At 48.0% G+C, this 20,911-nt stretch overlaps 1 protein-coding gene and 1 long non-coding RNA gene across 3 annotated transcripts; one reads left to right on the top strand and one right to left on the bottom strand.

The window, feature by feature from the left end:
* Positions 1-4,516: 4,516 nt before the first annotated feature.
* LOC124103899 (uncharacterized) lies at positions 4,517-9,907 on the bottom strand. 2 transcript variants are annotated; one of them, XR_006855312.2, is made up of 3 exons: positions 9,566-9,907; positions 5,666-5,831; positions 4,517-5,570 (listed from the first exon to the last, which is right to left on the bottom strand). It is a non-coding gene; the product is annotated as an uncharacterized LOC124103899 (long non-coding RNA). The 2 variants fall into 2 exon arrangements; XR_006855311.1 differs by lacking the exon at positions 9,566-9,907 and having other exon boundaries at positions 5,666-5,932.
* Defb1 (defensin beta 1) lies at positions 8,945-20,164 on the top strand. Its single transcript, XM_046460571.2, has 2 exons — positions 8,945-9,120; positions 19,934-20,164. Exons 1-2 carry the CDS (start codon positions 8,949-8,951, stop codon positions 20,077-20,079), a joined length of 318 nt encoding a protein of 105 aa, XP_046316527.1. The 5' UTR covers positions 8,945-8,948; the 3' UTR covers positions 20,080-20,164.
* Positions 20,165-20,911: the final 747 nt, after the last annotated feature.

Here is a 20,911-nt window from a genome sequence, read left to right as displayed (position 1 = left end):
CATTTTCATTTTATAAATTAGAAAACTGAGTCTGAGAGCAGTTTGCCTAAGGTCGCCCAACCCACTAGGACAGAATCGGGAGCCAAAGCAGGCCCAGACGTTTTTGTGCACAATGTGCCATGAGCCCCTCTGAGACAGCGGCCACTTCTTACCAGTGGTGCAACGAGAGAGCTGGACCACAGGGAGGGTTTCCTGGGTTCCTGGGAGTTGGAGCATGCTGGCAAGTGATAATGGCAAATGTGTCACCTTCCTGAGGAATCTGATGGCTTTTGGTTAATGCAACCCAAAGATCAAGATTCTTTTCCAATATCATTATTGTTTCTGTTTATTATAAAGGTAATATATGTTCACTGTAACATTTTTTTTAAAAAAAAAGACAGTATACAGAGCAGAAATTGAGAGTCTTTCCATGACCTAACCTGAGAAATAATGCATATATGCCCATATTTTTAACATAAGTGGGTTCAACTAATATATGTGAATTTATAATCTGGTTTTGTACTTGTGTAGACACTCACCTGCTAGCAGAACTGGAGTTCATTCTTTCTGCTTGCACATTTCTTTGGCTCTTGAGGGCGTAACTCAGAGTCCAAAAGTCAGAAAGGAATGGATTCTAATTTTGCCCTGAGAAATGGGTCAGAGCACATAAGGGCCCATGTCTTCCACCTTTCAACCCTGAACACAGGGAGCAGGGCAGGAGGCTTGTGCTGGTGCGTCTACATCGTGGGTCTAGATACTGGGGCAGCATGCTGCATGCAGGCTGATTCATAACTTCCTGCTTGGTGGCTAAAGGCTTCTCCTGGTCCAGAATTCCTGGCCCTAATTTCTTACCAAAAACCAGGTAGGTGTCCTCAGCCCTTAGTAACTGACTGTCTCAGCTGATGCGTGGAGCCAACAAAGAGGAGAGTGGGGAGACACATGAGGAGATTGGCAGGGACAGGAGTTGGTGCTCAGAGACCATCCTTAGTGAGGGAAGTCCCTGAGAATCTGGATACAGAAGTAACAGTCAGACCCCAGGGTGAGTAAAACCAGCAAAATGGGTTCACCCCTTGGAAGCCAGGGTAGACCCATGGCCCTAGATAGAAGGACCACATAACTTAGTCTGATCGGTAATAGTGACTTTGTTAGGATTAAACCAACCAGAGTCCTTCTAGGGAAGACATTGCAGAAAATCATACACAGCATGTAAGATGTTAAAGCTCAAGGTTCCCAGGAGGCTCAACCCCAGACCTCACTCTTTAGACAACTGAAACCCTGAGAAAGGAGGGGCTTGTTCAAGGTCCCAGAACTACATCCTAAAGCCAAGACAAAGCTCCGGGATTCAGCCTTTGGCTGAATGCTCACTCTCAAGTGTCAGAAGGAGTCACTTGGGCAATGGTGCTCTGAACCTTAGACTTTCTCCCCATCTACCTGTGTGAGGAATTAGTCCTGAATTATAGCAAATGGTTTTTGCACTATAAAGGGAAGACAGAATATGAATAGTCCTAAGATACTAAAGAGAAAGTTCAAGGAGAAGGTTCAAAAGCAAGTTCAAGATAAAACAATGGCCCTCAAAACTAAGCACTGGGGAGCAGAGGGCAGCGGTCCCTGAGAGATGGGAATGCAAGCAGCAAAGCCCCGCAACTGCCCCAGCTTACTGCCACAGAGAGCATCCATCCTGCAGCGCTCCTAGACACACCTGCAGAGCTCCCTGAGTCAGGAGATGGAGATGAGCATCCAGGGAGACCAACAGGGTCAGAGAGCTGTGATGGAGCGCTGTGGAGAGGAACCAACTCAGATCTGCTGTCTGAACAGCCCAGGGATTTATGTGAGGGATCAATCCAGGACCAGGGACCACCAGAAGGAGAAATTGTGCCCTCATCAAGGAAATATTCACAATGTCTGGCCTCTAATCTAAACTTGGCATATGAAGAAGAAAAAAAAATGACCCACAATAAGGAGGAAAAATCAACCCATTAAAAGTGACCCAAAATAGGGTGGATGATGGGAAAGGCAGCGGAGCACAACAGACACTAGTATGGCAATTTGTAAATCAATGGATGTGTAACTGATGTGAATCTGCAATCTGTGTATGGGGTGAAGGTGGGAGTTCATAACCCACTAGAATCAAAGTGTGGAATATGATATGTCAAGAAATTTGTAATGTTTTGAACAACCCACAATAAAAAATTAAAAAAAAAAAAAAAAAAAAAAAGTGACCCAAAATAGACACAGATTTTAAAAAGAAACAATGTGTGATAGGAGGATAATGGATGGAAGAAGTCTTTCTAAGTATTAAAAGGAAAGCAGAAGGCAAAAAGGAAGAGATTAAAGTATTTCTATTGTGGTAAGCAATTCTGTCCTGTAGACCAAACACAGAGCACAATCCAGGCCAACAGAACCAGGAGGGAACATCTACATGGCTGGCAGAGAGGCTCTGAGTGCAAAGAACAAAAACTTCTACAAGACCATAAAACAAATGGCCTCATGGAAAATTTGATCAAGAAAGTGAAAAAGCACATGAGATGGCAAAGAATCCATGAGGTGCACATTCCCTCTGGACCTGGGTCACTGTCCCTGTTCTGCTTCACATTTCCACAGCTGCTGTCTGCTACCATGGCCACAGCCCCAGGTATAGGAAACCTTCCCTCCCACCGCAGTGTGTGACAATGACAATATTGCCTGCTGCTAATACACACCTGTCCTCAGTGCCCATGCTCCGAGTTCATATCCATTTTCTTATCTAGTAATCAAAAGCTACAGAAGACGAAGATGACTGAGATTGGAGTGACCTGTCATGGATGATCTAGGATTTGAACCTAGGGATGTCCGACTGTCAGGATTTTGCTCTTTCCTTTTCCTAGGTTTCTTTACGTTGGCATGACTGACATTTGAGGCCAGATAATGTATAAACAAATTCTGACCAGTATTAATGGCAATATGGAGAAATGAGTGCAAGTCTGTATTTTTTTGCATGTAATTGTAAATTAGTACAACCTTTTGAAGGACATGTGGGCAGAATTTATTAAAATTTCAGATATGGAACTCCTTTAACCTTTCAACTAGCAAATCCAGCCTAGCAGTTCATGCAAAAACTCAGTATCACCTCTACATGAAAGCCTCTTTTAAGTTGTCCCAGCCAATATATTCACACTGACAACTCTCCGTACTTTCCCTTTGTGATATTCATCATCATAGTCAAATAGGCTTACCATCTCTTCTCCTTAAGAGCAGAGACTAGGAACTTACCAAATTAGCAATAATTTGAAGGTTCTAATATCTGTTTGTTATATAAGTTAGTACAGTCTTTTAATAGCAATGGATATTATACTGATTATTTTGCCACCATCACAATAGGTAAAAGAAAAAATTTAACATCCGTTAGTAGGAATATAGTTTAAAAGTACTCTCCTGGTCACCTGTGAATCTTCTTTGGAAAAAAAATGTCTATTTATCAACTTTTGAATCCAGTTTTGTTGTGCTTGAATTTTAGGAATTCTTTATATGTTCTGGATACGATTCCCTGAGACGTGAGATTTGCAAATAATTCCTCCCACTCTGTTCACTGCATGTTTTTTTCTCTATTGCTAATGACATTTGACGTGCAAAAGGGAGGTTTTTTAATGTTGATGAAGTTAGATTTGTCTATTTTTTTCTTTTGTTGCCTGTGCCTTTGGTATTGTATCCAAGAAACCATTTGGACCCAGGCTGTAACCTGAATGGACCTCAACTTAATAAGACTTCGGTCACAAAAGGACAAGTACCAGACAATCCCTTTCACATAAGGAACTTTTAAAAAGATCCAACTGCTAGAGACAGAAAGTGGAATAGTGGTGTCCAGAAGCTGGAGAGAGGCGGAATAAGGAACTTCTGTTTAATGGGGGCAGAGTTTTTCAACGTCTTGTTGGCTGCAATATGGAGCTCGGGAAGCTGATTAATGGTGGCAGCAGGTTGATCACTGTCAGTATTTTTATTGTGACTGAAATTACTCATGGGAACAGGACACGATGATGATTATTGCTAGCATAATGGAGAGCAGAAATGATAAGAAATAGAATTTAATTAGACCTTTGTGATTTGAGGTTGTGGTGGAAGCTGTGGTATGGAGATTAGCAGTTAGTTTTGGGATTCTCTTTTCTACTCAGGTTAAGTCTGGGAGGGCAGACGCTAATTTTTGGTTTGTGGTAAGGTTTAGATGAGGATATAGACATTGTATAGTGGTTGGGAAATAACCTAATAGGTTTGAGAATTTAGATATATTGGAGTAAAATTTAGTTTTTAGGTTGAGGGTGAGTTGATTTAGTTCTATAGCAATTGTGAATCCTAGAATGGTAATTAGTACTGCTGTAATTTTTAGGTGCAGAGGTATCATTAAGATTGGTGTATTTGTGGGAGGAATGTTGTAATGTCATGTCACGTAAAAAGTCTGTAGGTGGATGGTGGCGGTGAAGGTACACCTGGGAGTGTACTTACTACCATGGCACTGCCCACTTAAAATGGGCAAAACGGAAAGTGATCATGTGTTATGGACATCCTATCTGAATTCAAAATTTATATTTTTAATTGACACATAGTAATTGTACATATTTATGGCATACAGTGTGATATTTCAATACATGTATACAAAGGACCAGATGAGGATAATTGGCATATACGTCACTTCAAACGTTTATCATTTCTTTTTGTTGTAACATTGAAAATCCTCTCTGCTATATACTTTGAAATACAAAATGAATTGTTGGCCATAGTTACCCCACTGTGGCTATAAAACACTGGAATTTTTTCTCTTATCTAGTGACTCTATACCCATTTAAATAAATATTAAATTTATATAAAGATTTAAAAATATTAAAGAACATTTTAAATTTAGTAAATTTAATTTAAATAAATACTTTAAAGCATTCTACTATAGATTATATACATATACATCTTCCATGTAAATGGAGCACTGTGGTACTGTAAACCATTATTAAAATGAAGTTGATATGATGGTATTAAAAGATGGTGGGGGGGCCGGCTGCAGAGCAGGGTCACAGTTTGTCCCCTTCAGAATGAATATGCATTGAGGCATACAACAATACAACCTTCATGTGTGGGAGGAAATTCTCATGGGCTCAGGGAGATTTGTATATTGTAGGAAGTCAAACTCAAAGTAACTTTCATTTTCTGTTGACATATGTCAGTATCATTTTAACTTTTCACAGGGCATATATTATTTTTATAACTAAAAACCAATAAAGGGCTGGGGATACAGCTCAGTTGGTAGAGTGCTTACCTTACATGCACAAAGCCCTGGGTTTGATCCCCAGCACCACAAAAATAAAAATTTAAAAAAAAAAACAACAACAATAGAGCCAACAGCAGGGAGGGCTTCCAGGACCAGTATCTCAGCCCAGTGGCTTCACCTGTGTGACAGTCTCCCTGGGGGCCGTGGTCACGCCTCTCCACGCCTGGGTTCCCTGTCCATGAACGTGAAGGCGGCCTGCACACCTCACTGATGAGCAGGTTCCGTTCTGCACCTGTTCGTTCACTGTCTCTTCTCTACCCATCCAAGTGCACCATCCTGAGAACTGGGGTAATGGTGACTCACACTGTGAACAAGAGCAGAAATCAATGTTGCAAGAGCTAGCCCTTATTAGACACTCCTCACCTGCTGAGCACCAGGCCCAAGTGACCCTGTGTCTACCTGCAGGCGCAGAGCTGTATCCATCTGTCCAACCCAGGGGCTGGCTTGATTCCCTCAGACATGGCCTGTCCTTGTGCCGAGGACGAGATGTATTCATCGCGGCATCGTACCTGGCCCAGGGGGCTGCTTGGTCAGGCTAAGCCCTTCGTTTTTCTTCCTTCCAGCCCTGAGAAACCAATTCCAAAATAAAGAGCTTAGACTCTCTGAAGTGCATCTGAGTTGGGACAGAAGCCACTGAACCCCACAGTGAAAGGACTGGGACCTGTTTAATCTTTAACAGGCAGGGCCCCAAGGCAGCTGCTGCCTTGCACAGCCCCTACCCAACCCAGCTTCCCTCCCTTCTGCACACCCAGGTCTCATGCTCCACAGGGACGACAACACCAGACACCTACAGTTCTGCTCCAAGCAGCACTGGCAGCGTGGCATGTGGGACTTGTCCTCGTGACCAGCAACCAAGGACATGACATTGCCTACGGCCAAAGCCAGCTGTGGGTGAGGGAGCAGGGAGCCAGGTTACATGATGTGCCCACTGTTCCTGGGATCAGTACAGTCTCAAAACAAAAAGAAACATCCATCACTTAAAAATCTGCCTTTTCTCCCTGAAAAAGAATAGTGCACATATTTGGGCCACAATAATGATTACAGTCCTCCAAGACTCAATAAGGAGTGTGTAGAGGGTGTGGGCTACATGTAGCCCCAAACTGTAAATACAAAGCCTAGAGTCTGTTTTCGGACATGGTAGGGTGAGACTTGCTGTTGATTGCCAAACTCTGGAGAGGGGCATCAGACAGGGCGCAGGAAGGAGCAGGTTGGGGGACAGGAGGTTGTGCTGCTGGGAAGGGTCACCCAGAAGTGCAGATGGCACTTGGATGAGTCTGTCCTGCTCCTGTAACAAACAGGCCAGAGGCTCAGTCCACAGTTCTGGAGGCTGCAAGCCCAAGATCAAGCTGAGGCGGACTGGGTTCCAGTGACAACCCTCTTCTGAGCACAGCCACACTGGGGACGAGGGCTTTGACAAGGGACAGACGGGAGGGTGCACTCAGTCTGCAGCAGCACTCTTCCATGCACTCATTTCTCCCCAAACTGGACAAAGCCCAGGGCTCACACCTCGGCTGGTGCCCTGGCACCACGCACGGCTGCCTCAGGCCCTGGACTCTCCCTGCCACGTACCACAGGAACTCAGGCTCTTCTCTGTCCCCAGCCTTGGAACCCACCTCTTCTCTCCTGCAGTGGCCTCGTCTCACACTTGAGGAGAGATGGGTGACCCAGAGAGGAGCATGGACTGTGCCTCTAGGCCCCATCTCCCCACTGCTGGGCAATGGGGGTGCCCCTCCTCCCTCCATCACAGCCCCACCTGTGAGTGCCCTGCCAGGTTCTAGGCCCTGTCTCACTCAGAGTCTTGGCTTCCCACTGAAGCAGAAGTTGTGTTCAGGGTGCATGTGGCCCTATGGGCACAGTGCTGGGTGGCCTCTCTTCCATTTGCCTTGCCCTAGGCATGTCAGCTGTCAGGGAAAGCTGAGCTCCTCAGTCTTCTTCAGGGTCCAGGGAAGAGTCTCTGATCCCTCATATCTACCATTGAGTGATTGGGGTCATGCTCCCACTCCAGAGTTCAAGTAACCAACTGAGAGTCAACTGGAAAATTAATCACAGCATCGTTGACATTCTGTGGACATAGCCTAAAAATGTCTCCAGGTTCACAGCAATAAAGTCAGTCCTGAAAATCAGGTTCATATTTCCTGCATACCGATTCCATTCACTCCCCGGACACCTAGACACACCCTGAGCACATGCTGTGACCACCAGTAGCATCCTGAGATTTTGTGCTTCATTATCCAGCTTACCCCACAATATTATCACATAACTAGGTAATGTTGACCCCATTTTGCAGGAGAAAAACATGAGGGTGCAGAAATAGAATCCAATAGGCCAAAGCCAACAGGTAGTAAATGGAACACCTGGGGCCATCACCTGGAGCACCTAGTTCTCTAGGCTCAGTGCCACTGCCTCTCTGGGTGCCACAGTATCCATGAGAGAGTGAAGAAAGGAAGGAAGAGAAGGAGGGAGAGAAGAGGGGAGGACCCACAAGAAGGGCCTCCTCACTACTCCAACCTGAGACTCACTCACCCTCCCCACCTTTTGCTTCAGGAACCTTGTGTTCCTCCGGCAGCTCTTTAAAGTTCCTGCCTTCACCCCCATGGACTCCCTCTGAACTGGCCAGCAGGACCCCACATACACAGCCAGGTGCAGGCCAAGCCCTGGGGCCAAAGCACTCCTAAAGTCCTGGGAATAAGTCACCTCCAACCACCTGCCAGCAGGCTCCCTGCGTACCTCCAGAGCCCCTGCCCAACTTCCTCCCAACTCCCTGTGCCCACCTGCCTCCCAGTCAGCCTCTCTGGGGAAGCCACAAGCAGGTGATCTCACTGCACCCCTAGTCTATGGCACAGAACAGACTTGGAGGCTGAGCCCCAGCCTGAGCTCCTCAGACCCAGCAATGATTCTCTGAGCTGATCAATGGCCTCTTAATAAGCTCCTCTCTTGCTTAACCAGCCAGAGCCTGTTCTACGACTCGCAAATTAGACCCCTAATGAGACACTAGGAAAGCTACTCCCAAAATTGAAATGAAGACCAATGAGAAATAAAATGTTTTCTAAAACTTCACATCACTGAGCAGCAGAGGCTGCTTGGAGACTGGGAACACCACACCCCTACACTGACAGGCACAGCTCCTGGGGTCTATGCACTGCCCTCTAGGGCCAAGATGGGGGATCACACCAGAGAAGCCACAGTTGCAAATCCTGGGAACACAAGTCCAGATGGAAAGTCCAAGTGGGTATTGGCCCCTCAAGGAGACCTTCTATATCAAAAGAGAGATGAGAAGCAACTTCATACTGAGGAAGAATTTTTATCCTTGCAAACCAGATCATCTGCTGTACTAAAAGGTTGAAGCCAGAAGCCACTCTGGAGGCACACCATTAAACCCCAGGGACAAACACCAGCATGGAGCCCACAGCCATCGGCTTGGGCTTCGGGTCTCAGGGGCTCCCTGAGCCTTGTACTCCCCACAGGGAGTGTGAGCTGCCTTGCTGAGGACCCCCAGGATTCCTATGCTGAAGAGCAAACAGGCTGGCAGGAGGCCGTGACTCCAGGTTTCAAGGTTGAGAGTAAAATCCAGCCACAGCTGGACAGAGAAAATGAGCTCACATGACTTGCATTCTACTGAGGGCAAATGAGAGAAGGTTAGTGATTAGAACTTCACTCTGGCAACACCTCCCTCAGATCATCTATGAGGTTGTGCAATCCTGTAGCCCTATATATACAGCTCAAATCCAGGCATTGGCGCCTCTCGCTCAGCCTCCAAGGAGTCTCAGGTCTTCTGCTGCACACGGGCCCAGCCATGAGGTTTCACTACATCTTGGTGCTGATTTTGTCTTTCCTCTTCTCGCAGATCAACCCAGGTAAGACTTATAATCTTCTGGAAAACCTTGCCAAGGAATGGGGAGCATAGGAATCACAGAAATGAAGACAGCTGTATCCATGTCATGAAGGGCAGCAGGCAAGAGAGACCCCAGGTTGAGGGTCTGCAGTGGGCAGCTGGAGGCTCTGCAGCGGTCCCTGGGCAGCAGGGGAAGGGGGGCCCTATGGTCTCAGGGCTACTCAGACACAGGTCCCCACGTCTCCCAGCCCCATCACTGTCCTGGGCATCTAGAGCATGCCCTGTGTGGAAGGGATTTCTGCTTCCCTTTACCGGGCTCCTCACACTGAGGGCCAGCTTCCTATCCAGAGAGACGCAACTGCCGTGCTCACCTCAGGTCACTGGGTGAGGCTGCCCCAGTGCCCTGCTGCAGGCAAAGTGCCACCACCCCTCCCACCAGGACAGCTCAGCCAGTGCCTGTGACTCACCTACTGTGCAGACAGCAGGAACCACAGGTGACTTTCCTCCTTCCCTAAGAAGGCCTGCTTTCCCCAGGCTACATCTCTCCCGGGAACAGGGGGGTGCTTCCAGGCAGCCAGAAGTTGCCGGCTTCTCTGGGACAATGCCCAATGTCCTTGAGGTGAGAAAGGGGACCCTCAGGAGGAATCAAGGACACAGGATCACCCCTGTCCTGTCACAGTGTTGTGAGCAAGACACACTGCTGAGGTCAGTTCCATTACTTACAAATGGAGTCCTAGGACAGAGAGAAGTGCTGGACACTCTCCAGGAGCCCTATCATGCAGGCCAGGCCTTTATTCTAGATAGAAGACTATTAGAGCCAATCAGGCCTTCATTTCCTATCTGAAACTGGGCATCAATGCATTCTAAATGCAGTTTACTGTGCTGCCAGTAGAGACCCTCAGAGAGATACAGAAATCGATTTAGAGAGTGGAAACCTGTTTTCCTTTAAAGACTGGAAAATACCAGAATATACCAGGTCCCAGGAGGACCTGCTGGTTCAACCTTCTCCTTCAGCCAGGGGTGAGGGTGGTTTTACTGATTAACAAGGAAACATTCTTTCTGACATTCCAAACTCAAAACAGTTTAAAGCAGATTTTTTACCAAAAGAGTTTTATGTTCTTCCCATCTGAATAGGATCATGAGCACCTCATTCAAAGCACAGGGCTGAGCAGGCACAGGGGGCAGTCCTGACCTGCTCTGTAACAAGGCAGCTGGCAGCAAGGACCACACAGAGGACGCTCAGGGGCTCCCCTGCCAGGCCCCTCTGCACTGGGCCTGGACCACCCAGGACTCCTGTGCACAGCCTGTCAGGAAAGCAGTTCTCAGCTCACCTTCTAGAAGGAGCAAAGAGCAGAGCCACCCCCTCCAGACAGGAGCCAGGGAGGATCGGAAGCCCTGGGGGACCCACAGGCCCAGCACTGCCTCTAAGGAGCCACAGCTGTCCCCACAATCCTATTTGGCCGCAGGGAAGGACACTGCTTAGGGCTCTGAGCTTTGTCCTCCGGAGGGGTATGGAGGGGGAGGAAGAGCTGCTCCCCTGTCTGATCTGCACATTATCATGCAGGTTCCCCTCCTGTGTCCCTGGGTCACCCTGCAGGCAGCGCTTAACCAGGCTTTGCTTCTCACTGTGGGCACAGGCTTCAGGATTTTAGTTTAAAAAAATATATATGATATGGATGTCATATTAAAAATATGCATTTTGTGGTGTAGGACATTTTGGGACCATTTGGTTCACTTTTGAACCCAGGCACTGTGGCGGGTGAAATCAGATGGCTCACAAGTCCAACACCTCACACTCTGGGGCTAATGTTGCCAGTGCTGTGGTCCTTGTTCCACGCCCACTGTCCCCAGGCCTGTGCTGCCTGCCCAGCTTGGAGTTCGGTGCAGGGACTTAGGTGCCCCACCACAAGGTGCTGATGCTCTGTCTCAAGCCATGGCTCCGCTGAGCTCACACAGTAGATCCTGTTTCTGGAAGAGTCCTTGGAGCTAGCCTGCTGCATCAGGAGCATTTGGGGAAACCAAGGCCCATTGACTCCACGGGGGCAGAAGTCTAAGACTTGTGTCCACTTTAACACTGCTCCTCTCTACCAGAAAGAGACAGCCTTGCCCACTTTCACCTCCTGCTAATGGTCTTTCCGTGAACACAGCATGAGGTCAGGATGACGAGACTCCCAGCCAGGCTTTGGAAATCAAGAGAGCTTGAGGCTTGCCGGGCTGACTGAGCCAGACTTAGCCAACAAGGACCGCGTGCAGGCACTGCCCTGGGAGTGGGGAAGAGCAAGGGAAGCGCAGGCCCTCCGTGTCGGCACCCTCCATTCTGGAAGCACAGGAGGACATGGAAAAGCAATCACATGTGTAGTTTTCCTATCGTAAATGCACTTTGGAAGTCTGCTGAGCACAGTGGTCAGAAAACACAGAACCAGGAGCTGAGCTGGTCCCCCGGTATCAGCAAAGGCTTGTTTGAGGAGGCTGAGATGAGGAGGAGTAATAGAAGCCATGTTGCTGAGCGTGCTGTTTAAAATTTTAATTCCCTTTCAACATTTAGGAACCAAGACCTGTGACATAACCCTTAGACTGTTATCTGCTCTCTATACACAAATCGGGGTCATATTTCTTCCTGACAACAGTGAGCTGCAGCTAAACAGGGGCTGCAGGTCCAGATAGCACCCCCAGGTCCCCCCAGACCCACCATGCCCTGTGGCCTTCCCTGCCTACTCGACACCAGCGGTGATCTGCCTGGCTGGATGAAGTGCACTAGAAAGGTCAGAGGGCAGGGGGTGGAAAGAGCAGGTGCAAAAGCCCCATAAAGACCACCAGTCGACTTAGCCCTGTAGTGCCCCGTGGGAATAAGCCACCAGCCCCCAACTGGGGGGAAAGAACGTGGTCTATGCCCCATGCCTGGTGGTCAGCAGCTCAAGGGCTCGAACCCAGGCTACCAGCCTCCAAGGGACCCCTCAGGGTCTCTGCAGGTTCCAGGTACACTGCGTGCTAAGAGGGACCCATGAGGTGGGGACAGGAATCCCAGGACCATGGCCTGGGGACAGGCCCAGTGAGGCCTCTGGGGCTGGCTGGACCCTAAAGGGTCTCCACTGGGGAAAGGGCAAGTTATAAATGGCATTTTAGAGATTGGTTGTCTGGAAGCTGATTGGTGATCTGGAGTGACCAGAGGCCAACGGAGGCAAGCTAGGGTGGGGACAGGCTGGCTGTAGGACCTTCTGTCATCACTGAGACGGTTTCCCTAACGACTTCTGACTTCTTCAGAGGCCACAGCTATTAGCCCTTTCTCCACCTCCTCCTGCCTTGGCCTGCAGGCTCCACACTCTGCCTGCTGCCTTGGGTACATTTCCTACCTTTAAAAAGGCAATACCCCCAGGCCTCAGCCTTGGGCGTCTCCCATCTCCACCCTTCCCTGCCTGCACTTGACAGTCTCCTCCCAGAACCTCCACCGCCTACTCCTTCTCCCTCTCCCATTTCTGGAAACTGTTCTGGGAATCCTCCTGCTGAGGCCTAGGGATCCCATCTAGAAAACACAAGCGAGTTGTATGGCTTCCCACAGGGGCCCTGTGTCCCCAGGACAGGCCAAGATAAGGGCCTGCGCAGCCACAGGCACTGCAAAGCCACCAGCCAGGACAGAGCCATGGAAGGCACTTTAGAGCTGAGGAAAGCTACTCCAGGAACGTCATCTCCCTTAATGTCCCAGATCCTCTGCCACATGGGGCCTGCTCTCACGCCTGTTCATAGACCTTTGCAAGCCAACCCTCAGAGAGGTCTACTTTCCAGTAACCAGCCAGCAGAGGACCTGGGCTCCCGACTCTACATTCTCTCCACGGCTTCCCAAAGACCTCTGCATGAGTCACCAAGCACACTGACCTCTCTCAAGAGCAGTCTAGATGGGAAGGGCATTGAAGCTTCCACGAGTCAGAAGGAGTTGCCAACGATTGGCAGATGCCTTGGGTTCTTGTTGTGGGATCTTCCTCTGCTACCTGAGTTCAGAAGTGGGCTATCTTTGGAATTTTATGAGTTGTTTGGTAGAGTGTTAGATGAATTTATCCCCAGATAGCCTAAAAATTTTCTTAGAAACGAACTCCAATCCTCTTGGGCCACCACTGACTGTGTCTCCGCCTACACCCCACCCCTAAGTGCCCTCAGCCTTTATTTTAATACCCCTACAGGATGAGCTCACTGGCTCCTGGGCCCTTCCAAGTATACCCACCACTGCTCAGGAGGTTGCTGTGAAGGAGATCCACTTTATCCTGACCTGGGAAAGGGCTTGGGCTAGCTTACAAGCCCAGAGGTTCTGAGAAGCTAATTCCAGCCTATGCCTGGTTGGGTTTCTGGTCCACTGCCCATGTATTCATCTCCAGAGGTGTGAATTTTGTGGCCACTGTTGGGAAAATCTAGATTGTATACCCACATCAAGGTGTGCACTTCCATGTCCCAAATTGGCCGCTCCCCTGTGCCTCTCAGTCCTGAGTGCTGAGCAGGGTGGAACCTTACTAGCTGGTCTGCTGCAGTCCTAGGTGAGAGAGAAGGGTGGGGTTTGAGCCTCCCTTTCCCCAAATACTTGTCCTTTTGCAATTCACTCCACCCCAGCTGGATGGTTTTTGTGTCAAGGATTCTCAAACTGTGTCTTTAACATTGTCCCACGTGCTGTCATTGAGCTGCAGTTGCATCATACAATCTTAGAACCCCTCGCAAGGGACCTTGGGTGGGTGGAAAACAAACCACCCAGGACCAGAAGTCCCGGCACCAGGCGCTGGAGCAGCACTCTGCCATTCTCACCTTCTCCCCCTCGCTGTCTCCCAGTCTCCCAAAACCTGCTTAAGAAATTGTGCTTTTCTGGTTCCTTAACACGAAGACCACAGATCCCCTCTGTGTTGACAACCTCCTTCATGGCAGCCCGCTGAGCAGTCTTCCTCGGCCACCAGCATGGGCCCTGCTAGGGCCTGTGGGACCTCAGGGCCACAGAGGGCTGGTGCAGTCTTCCTTGCGCCATTCTCTGCCTGCTGAAGCCCTGACACCCCGGCCTGGGCGGGCTCACTGCCACACCCCTTCTCCTCTCCGTTTCCTGACCCATTTCCTCTCTGTCGCCTCGCTGGCTCTTCCTTCAACCAGAGAGTCTGCAGAACTGCAGCTGCTCCTGGGCAGGGCAGCTGGCTCTCCCGCTGCAGCCGCCTGCTGTGTGGAAGGCCTCCCTCAGCACAGCTGGAACTGGACAGGCTGCCTCCGCACCCTCCACCCACACCTCTCCTCCTCCTTCTTCCCACTCACCAGGGAGTCTTCTCCTCTGTTTCTTGGCAGCCCAGAGGCCAATGAGAACACGTCAGCTTGTCCTTCTCCATCCAGCTGGGTGGGGACCAGGACAAGAAGAGCCCCCAGTGCAGAGGGGGGGGGGGTTCACCTTCCCTGGGGAAAGTGAGCAGCACAACAGGGCTGTGAGGTATCCCAGGTGCTTCCAGGGTCACTGGACAGAAGTGGGCCCATGAGTGAGGACAGAGGACGTCATGCCTCCCGGCACAGGAGGTCCCCAGCTCAGGGACATAGAAATGACCTCTTCAGATCACCTCCTTTACTGGGTTCTTTTTAAATTGTAAAAGTCCATGAATCAGGGTAGACAGCACAATGAACACCACACAGCAGGCTGCACAACCACAAGCTGCCCCCAGAGGCCCTCCCCCGGCCTTCCCAGTCACAGCCCCCTCCCCCAGGGTCACCATGAATGAACTTGGTGGTAGCAGCCCCCTGTGTCCTGTGCCTTCACCTCATGCATACTCATGCTGAACAGCTTGGTCTCCGCCTGTGTTCCTAGGGGACCGCGAGCCTTCATGGCTGTTTCTATGTGCTGGGGGGTAGCCTTGCTGGACCATAGGATATACGTTTATTCAGTTTTAATAGAAATACCCAACTCTTTTCTAAAAATTTCCACACTCATTTACATTCCCAAGATTCGTGAATGGGAATTCCTGCTACTCCATAGTCTTGTTGCACTAGATAATGTGCATTCAAATTTTAGCCTCTGGTGAATTCAGTGCCATGACTTCATTTCCCTGATAAATAGTGAACTCAGAATTTTGCATGTAGTTAGTGGTCCTTGGGCATCTTTTTGGATATGCTGTTAGCCTTTTGCCCATATTTCCTAACAGATTGTCTGTCTTTGTTTATTGATTTGTAGTAGCTCTTTATATGTTCTACATACAAACCCTTTGTCAGTTATGTGCATTGGAAATTTCCTCAGCCTTCTCCCTTGGTTATTGGCTCTCTTCATAAGTACTTTTCTTAAGAGATTTTAATTGGTATTTCAATGTGGTTAGAAGTTCAAATCTTTTCCTTTGGGGTGTATGCCCCTTGTTTCTTCACCTTGAAACATGAAGATAGTTTCCAATATTGTCTTTTAAAGCTTATTGTATTTCCTTTCACATTTAGGCTATGGTCTGTCTGGCAATGTGCGTTCTTGTTGTTGGTTTTTTTTTTTTTGCCTTTTTAAAAATCAGTTTTATTGAAGTATAATTTAATTATAATAAGATGAATTAATTTTAAGTGTCCAGTACAATGAATATTAAAAAATGTGTACAGTTTTGTGATCATAACCATAATCATGACACAAAACATCTCCCTCATTCAAAAACTTTCTTTGTGCCCTTTTGCAGTCGGTCTCCTCTTTGGCAGTGGTTTTTAAAGTGTGTCTCTGTGTATGCCTGCATCTGTGGGGGGTGTGCGTGTCTGTGTGTGTCTGTGTCTTGTGTAGGTGACTGTGTCTGTGAGCGTGTGCCTCTGTGTGTATCAGGGTGTGTATGTCGCTGTGTGAGGTCAAGCTGTTCCTTGCAGCATGGACACTCAGTTCCCAGAACTGAGGACTCCCCTCTGCTCTGCTGGGCCACTGTTGCTCCACGTGCACTCTCCCTTACTCCCACGGACCTCTTTCCACCTCTCATTCTGTTCCACTTCTCCATGTGCCTGTCCCTTCTCAGGAGCACCCTATCTTAATTAGAGCAGCTCCGTAATTAGTACAAATCCAGTAAAACCAGTTTTGCCACCTCCTCCTCCAGCCTGGTTCTTGGCCATTCTTGGCCCTTGGAATTTCTAAATAGATTTTCCAATCAGCTTGTCAAGTTTCACTGACAGGACAGGGATTCTTATGGTACTGGGTTCAAACTGAAGATTAACTTGTAGGGAATTAATGTATTTTAAGTCTTCTGCAAATGCTTGAAAATGGCATTTCCATTTTTTAGGTATTCTTTAATTGATTTCAAATAGTCATTTCTTTTTCTTTTTTTTTTTTTTTTTGGAAAGAAGTGCTACACATATTTCCTTAGATCTGTAACTGAGCACTAGATGTGGTAGGCTACTCCAACGGGTGCATTTTTTCAAAATTTACATTTGTTGTGGGTTGCTAATAAAATTTAAATTCATTATTTTTCTTTCTTTTTTTTTTTTGGATATTGAACTTGCTACTCTGGTTCACTTAATTCCTTCTGAGCAGCATATCATCATAGTATCTGTCAATAGCAACAATTTTATTTCTTCCTCCCCAACCCTTATACCTTTGGTATTTTGTGTGTGTGTGTGTGTGTGTATGCCTTTTCTTAACTTCCTCCCCTGCCTAGGTCCTCAAAAATGCTGTCAAATGGCACAGTGATCTTATTTTAATATCCGACTCTGAAGAGTACCGTTAAAGTTCCCTTGAGTTCCTAAACTTGTTAATAAGTCTTATCATGAATCAATGTTGAATTTCTTCAAGTGTTTTCTTGGCATATATTAAAATGGTGTGATTTTTTTCTTTTATCACTAACAACATTGAGAAATTTTCAATACTTAATGAATTCTTGTGTTTTTTTAAGTAAACTGAAATTGGTTTTGTTGGGTATAGTCATACTTGATTTAGAATATTTGCCTCTATGTTGATCAAGGAGATTTGGCTATCATTCTTTGTACATTTTTATACTGATCTTGTTAGACACAGTTTTTATGACAATGTTGACTTCAAAACATGAATTGCAAGCATTCTCTCTTTTTCTGATCTGGTAAACAGTCTGTCATTTGGACAATCCTGTTGCTTCAAAGAATTTGCTGATTTTGGAGGGAGATGGGTTACTGAAGATTGAACCCAGGGGTGCTTTACCCCTGAGCTACATTCCCAGCCCTTATTACTTATTTTTAATTTTGAGACAGTTTCATTAAGTGGCTTAAGGCCTCACTAAGGCTTAAGCAGCTTAAGCAGAGGCTGGCCTCTAACTTGCAATCCGCCTACCTCACCCTGCCAAGTCTCTTGGGATTATAGGTGTGCACCACTCTACGCAGAAAATGTGCTGATAGCTATGACTTGAATATGAGATGTCGCCCATCCTGTGTTAATGCAGTTATGTTCAGAGGTGAAATGATTGGATTGTGAGAGCTACAACCTAATCAGTCCATCCAGGTTTGAATGGCCCAGGTGGGGCCTGGCTGGAGGAGGCAGGTTATGGGCGGGGGGGTGGGGGGTGGGGGGGGCATGCTCTGGAAGGGTGTGTCTTCCGTGGGGCTCCTCCCCTCTTCCTGCTTCCCAGCTGCTACTGATGGAGCAGACCTCCTCCACCACACCTTCCACCATGATGGACTAAACTTCTGGAACTGTGAGCCAAACAAGCCCTTTCCTTTTAAGTAGTTCTTATTCACTATCATGGACACAGTGACAAAAATGTGACTAACACACAGATGAAGATAACATGACTAGGATTTTAGTCATGGACTCAACATCTTTAAAATCATGAGACTATCTTGTGTTTATTTAGTAAATTGTATTTTTCTAAGTGTTGTCTTATTTCAAATAAGTTTCCAAGTTTATGGCTATAAATTCATAATAGTCGTTTTTTAAGTGTGTGCAGTATGTGATGTCCCAACTTCCATTGTTGTCTTACCCCGAATATTGACCTAGGAAGTCCTTAGTTCTCTTACACCAGCAGGAGCATGTGCCGTGGCCTGTGTACATGCATCCTGGGTGCCTCAACTGTCCTTCGGCTCTTATTGGAAGCCAAAGGCCTTCAGAAGCACTTCAATGCTCCAAACCCCTGGTCCCAGTCAAGCATGGTATTTTCTCTAGGAAAGCATGGCATCTGCCGGGGATACCACTTGTAACAGTAAGATCCGGCACAGGGAGTGTCAAGAGTAGAGCTCGTCAGTCCAGGTGCAGGATGAGAAGTGCCTGAATGTTCATGAAGGTTCTAGGAGAACCTGCATGTTCTAGAAGAAACTCCTCCAAGTGCGGCCTCTAAACCAGCAGCTTCAGGATCACCTGGCAGCTCGCTGGAAATGCAAGTTCGCAGTCCCAATCCAGAGCCTTGGATTCAGAAATGGGACAGAGGGCAGGGGATGTTATGCTTAACAAACCTTCCAGGAGATTTGCATCCACAATAAAACTAGGAATCCAGTGACCCAGCTGTTCTCAATTCTGGTCCGAACATTAGATTCAACTGAGTTTTATATTGATGCAAATATATGCAGCCTATCCCAGAACACATTTTTAAGAGGCTCTCGGCTGATTCTGATGACTCCCAGTCTCCCAGGGGCTGCCATGCTACAGAGCACAGCTCCCGGGGAACAGAACAGAGGAACAAAGCCACTTCACTCCTAGTGGCCAAGACACACCCCAGCTGCTCTGTTCTCATTCCAGTCCTTGAATTTAGGAAGTCCCTGATGCTGATGAGCACAGGCAGATGAGAATGCCCTGGAGGGCCTGACGCTGGGCAATGGTGAAGGGCTGAAGATGGGCGGCCTTCAGAAGCCGTGGTTCGACTTGGCTGCAAAGGCAGGAGAACAGCCCTGGAGGGCAGGTCCTGGAGGGCAGTTTCCTTCAGGTTGAAACCCGCTTCCCAGAGGGGGCCACGGGCCTCTGGAGCACACTGTCTCCTAGGGTGCCAGGGCCTAGGGCACGGGTCTGCTGGGCTGCCCTCACAGAGCCCACACACTAGGCCCTTCAGCAACTGAAAGGCGTCAGCTGGCACTTCTGGGGGCGGGTGGTCTAGACCCAGGTGGCAGCAGGTGGGGCTCAGAGATGGCACCTCCGCCTGTCCTCACCTGCTTTCCTCCGTGTGTGTCTCTGCTGGACCTCTTTGATGGCCATGCCTCTCATACAGGATCCTGGCCCATCCTGTGGACCTCGTTTAACCTTGATCACCTTTGGGGAGTCCCTAAGTCCATATCCAGTCACTTTCTGAGCTTTCAGAAGTCAGGCAACAACATGAGAATTTTGAGGTGACAAGAGTTGTCCTGTATCACCCACTAAAGGAGGCTGGCCAAACACTGGCCCAAGGTAGTGTCGGAGGGTAGCCCTGAGTGACGTCCTTCTCTATTGGAAACACAGGGGTCTAGGTCAGGGTTCCTTCTAGTTAGGAGATTCCAAGATACCAGCTGTAGGGCACAATAAACTCCATCTGGGGAAACCTATTAAATCTTTACAGAGTACACATCAACTCAGTCTGACAGTAAAGGATGCTCATTTTCCACAGAAATGGTCTTTGAAAAGAGGAGAATGGGGACTTAAGTCAAAGTAATCAGTGTAACTGAAGTCAGAGGGATGTTTTCATAAGGTGACAATGACGTTAGCATTGACAGTAGAGGATTGAGTTTGTGGTCAGTGAAGTGGACCATAGCACTCAATTTGAGGAATAACTTGCATTCCCTATGCCCCTCTGCTAGGTTCATCTTTGATGGGTTACTCCCCACCTGTCTAGTTTCACGAATAGTCCCAAAGATCCATTATGTGCAATCTTCAATCATGTGCTTTTGCAGAGTGACCTGTCCTGCCTTCATCAAATATTCTATAGTCTAAGAGTCTAAGTGTGTCTGTTCCCTCTTTTCAGGTGCTGGTCTCCTCACAGGTCTCGGCCACAGATCAGATCACTACATGTGCGTCAGGAATGGAGGATTCTGTCTCTATTCGTCCTGCCCCGTGGATACCAAAATTACTGGCACCTGTTACCACGGACGCGCAAAATGCTGTAGCTGAACTGAGAGTGACTTGGAGAAAGATCATAGAAGCCAGAAGAATTATTTCTGATCATTGTTTCAATAAAGAAATTTTTTTTCCTTGACCACATCTTCATCAGACCAAAATAAATCTTATTGCTCAATGGAAGAATTTAAGAAAATGTGGGGTTAGGCTGACAGCCTGGGAACGAGAGACATGCCAGTCCAGAAGGAACACCTCTTCAGAGGAATAAAGTCCAGGGCTAGACAATGTCACTTTCCGCTGACCATACTGCCATACAGTGAGGGATGCAGAGGGCCCAGGAGAGGTCAGCAGTACACGTGGCGAGGAGAGGCAGCTCCAGGCCTCCTGGGGCCAGGAGAGGCTGACCTCGAATTCCAGTGTTCTGGTCAACAGTGGAGTAAGAGGCCCATCTCCAGAGCCCAGGCTGCAGCCTCTGCTCCCCACACTGCTGGCAGCGGGGTGATGAACCCCAGCAATGCAGCCCTCCTTTGTGACCACGAAAACAGTCCCAGAGTTTCATCCTCAGGCCTCGTATCTGTGTCCTAAGGACTCACACATCTGCATTTCAGGCAAGCCTTGCCCCTAGGCCTTTAGACACCAACAGGGAAGGAGAGCAGTGCCCCTTCCTTTCTCCACAAACTTCTTAATGCTCTGAATGATTCACGTTATGCTGTCATCTCCTTAATCTATCACAAATTCTTCACCCTCCACTTGATCAATTTCAGGAACAATGAAAATCACCCCTGATAAAATTATTTGCTTCCCCCTTCCCAGCAATAATCTTCTGTGCATCACCCCTCTTCCACAAGAGAGCCTCACAGAGCAACATGCTGGCTTCTGGGGACGA

The sequence above is a fragment of the Marmota monax genome, unplaced genomic scaffold (genome assembly GCF_021218885.2).
Source record: "Marmota monax isolate L192 unplaced genomic scaffold, Marmota_monax_Labrador192_F-V1.1 WCK01_AAM20220418_F8-fsc00310, whole genome shotgun sequence".
NCBI lineage: Eukaryota > Metazoa > Chordata > Mammalia > Rodentia > Sciuridae > Marmota > Marmota monax.
Note: the sequence above shows the minus strand (reverse complement) of the source record. Positions and strands in the feature narration are given on the sequence as shown.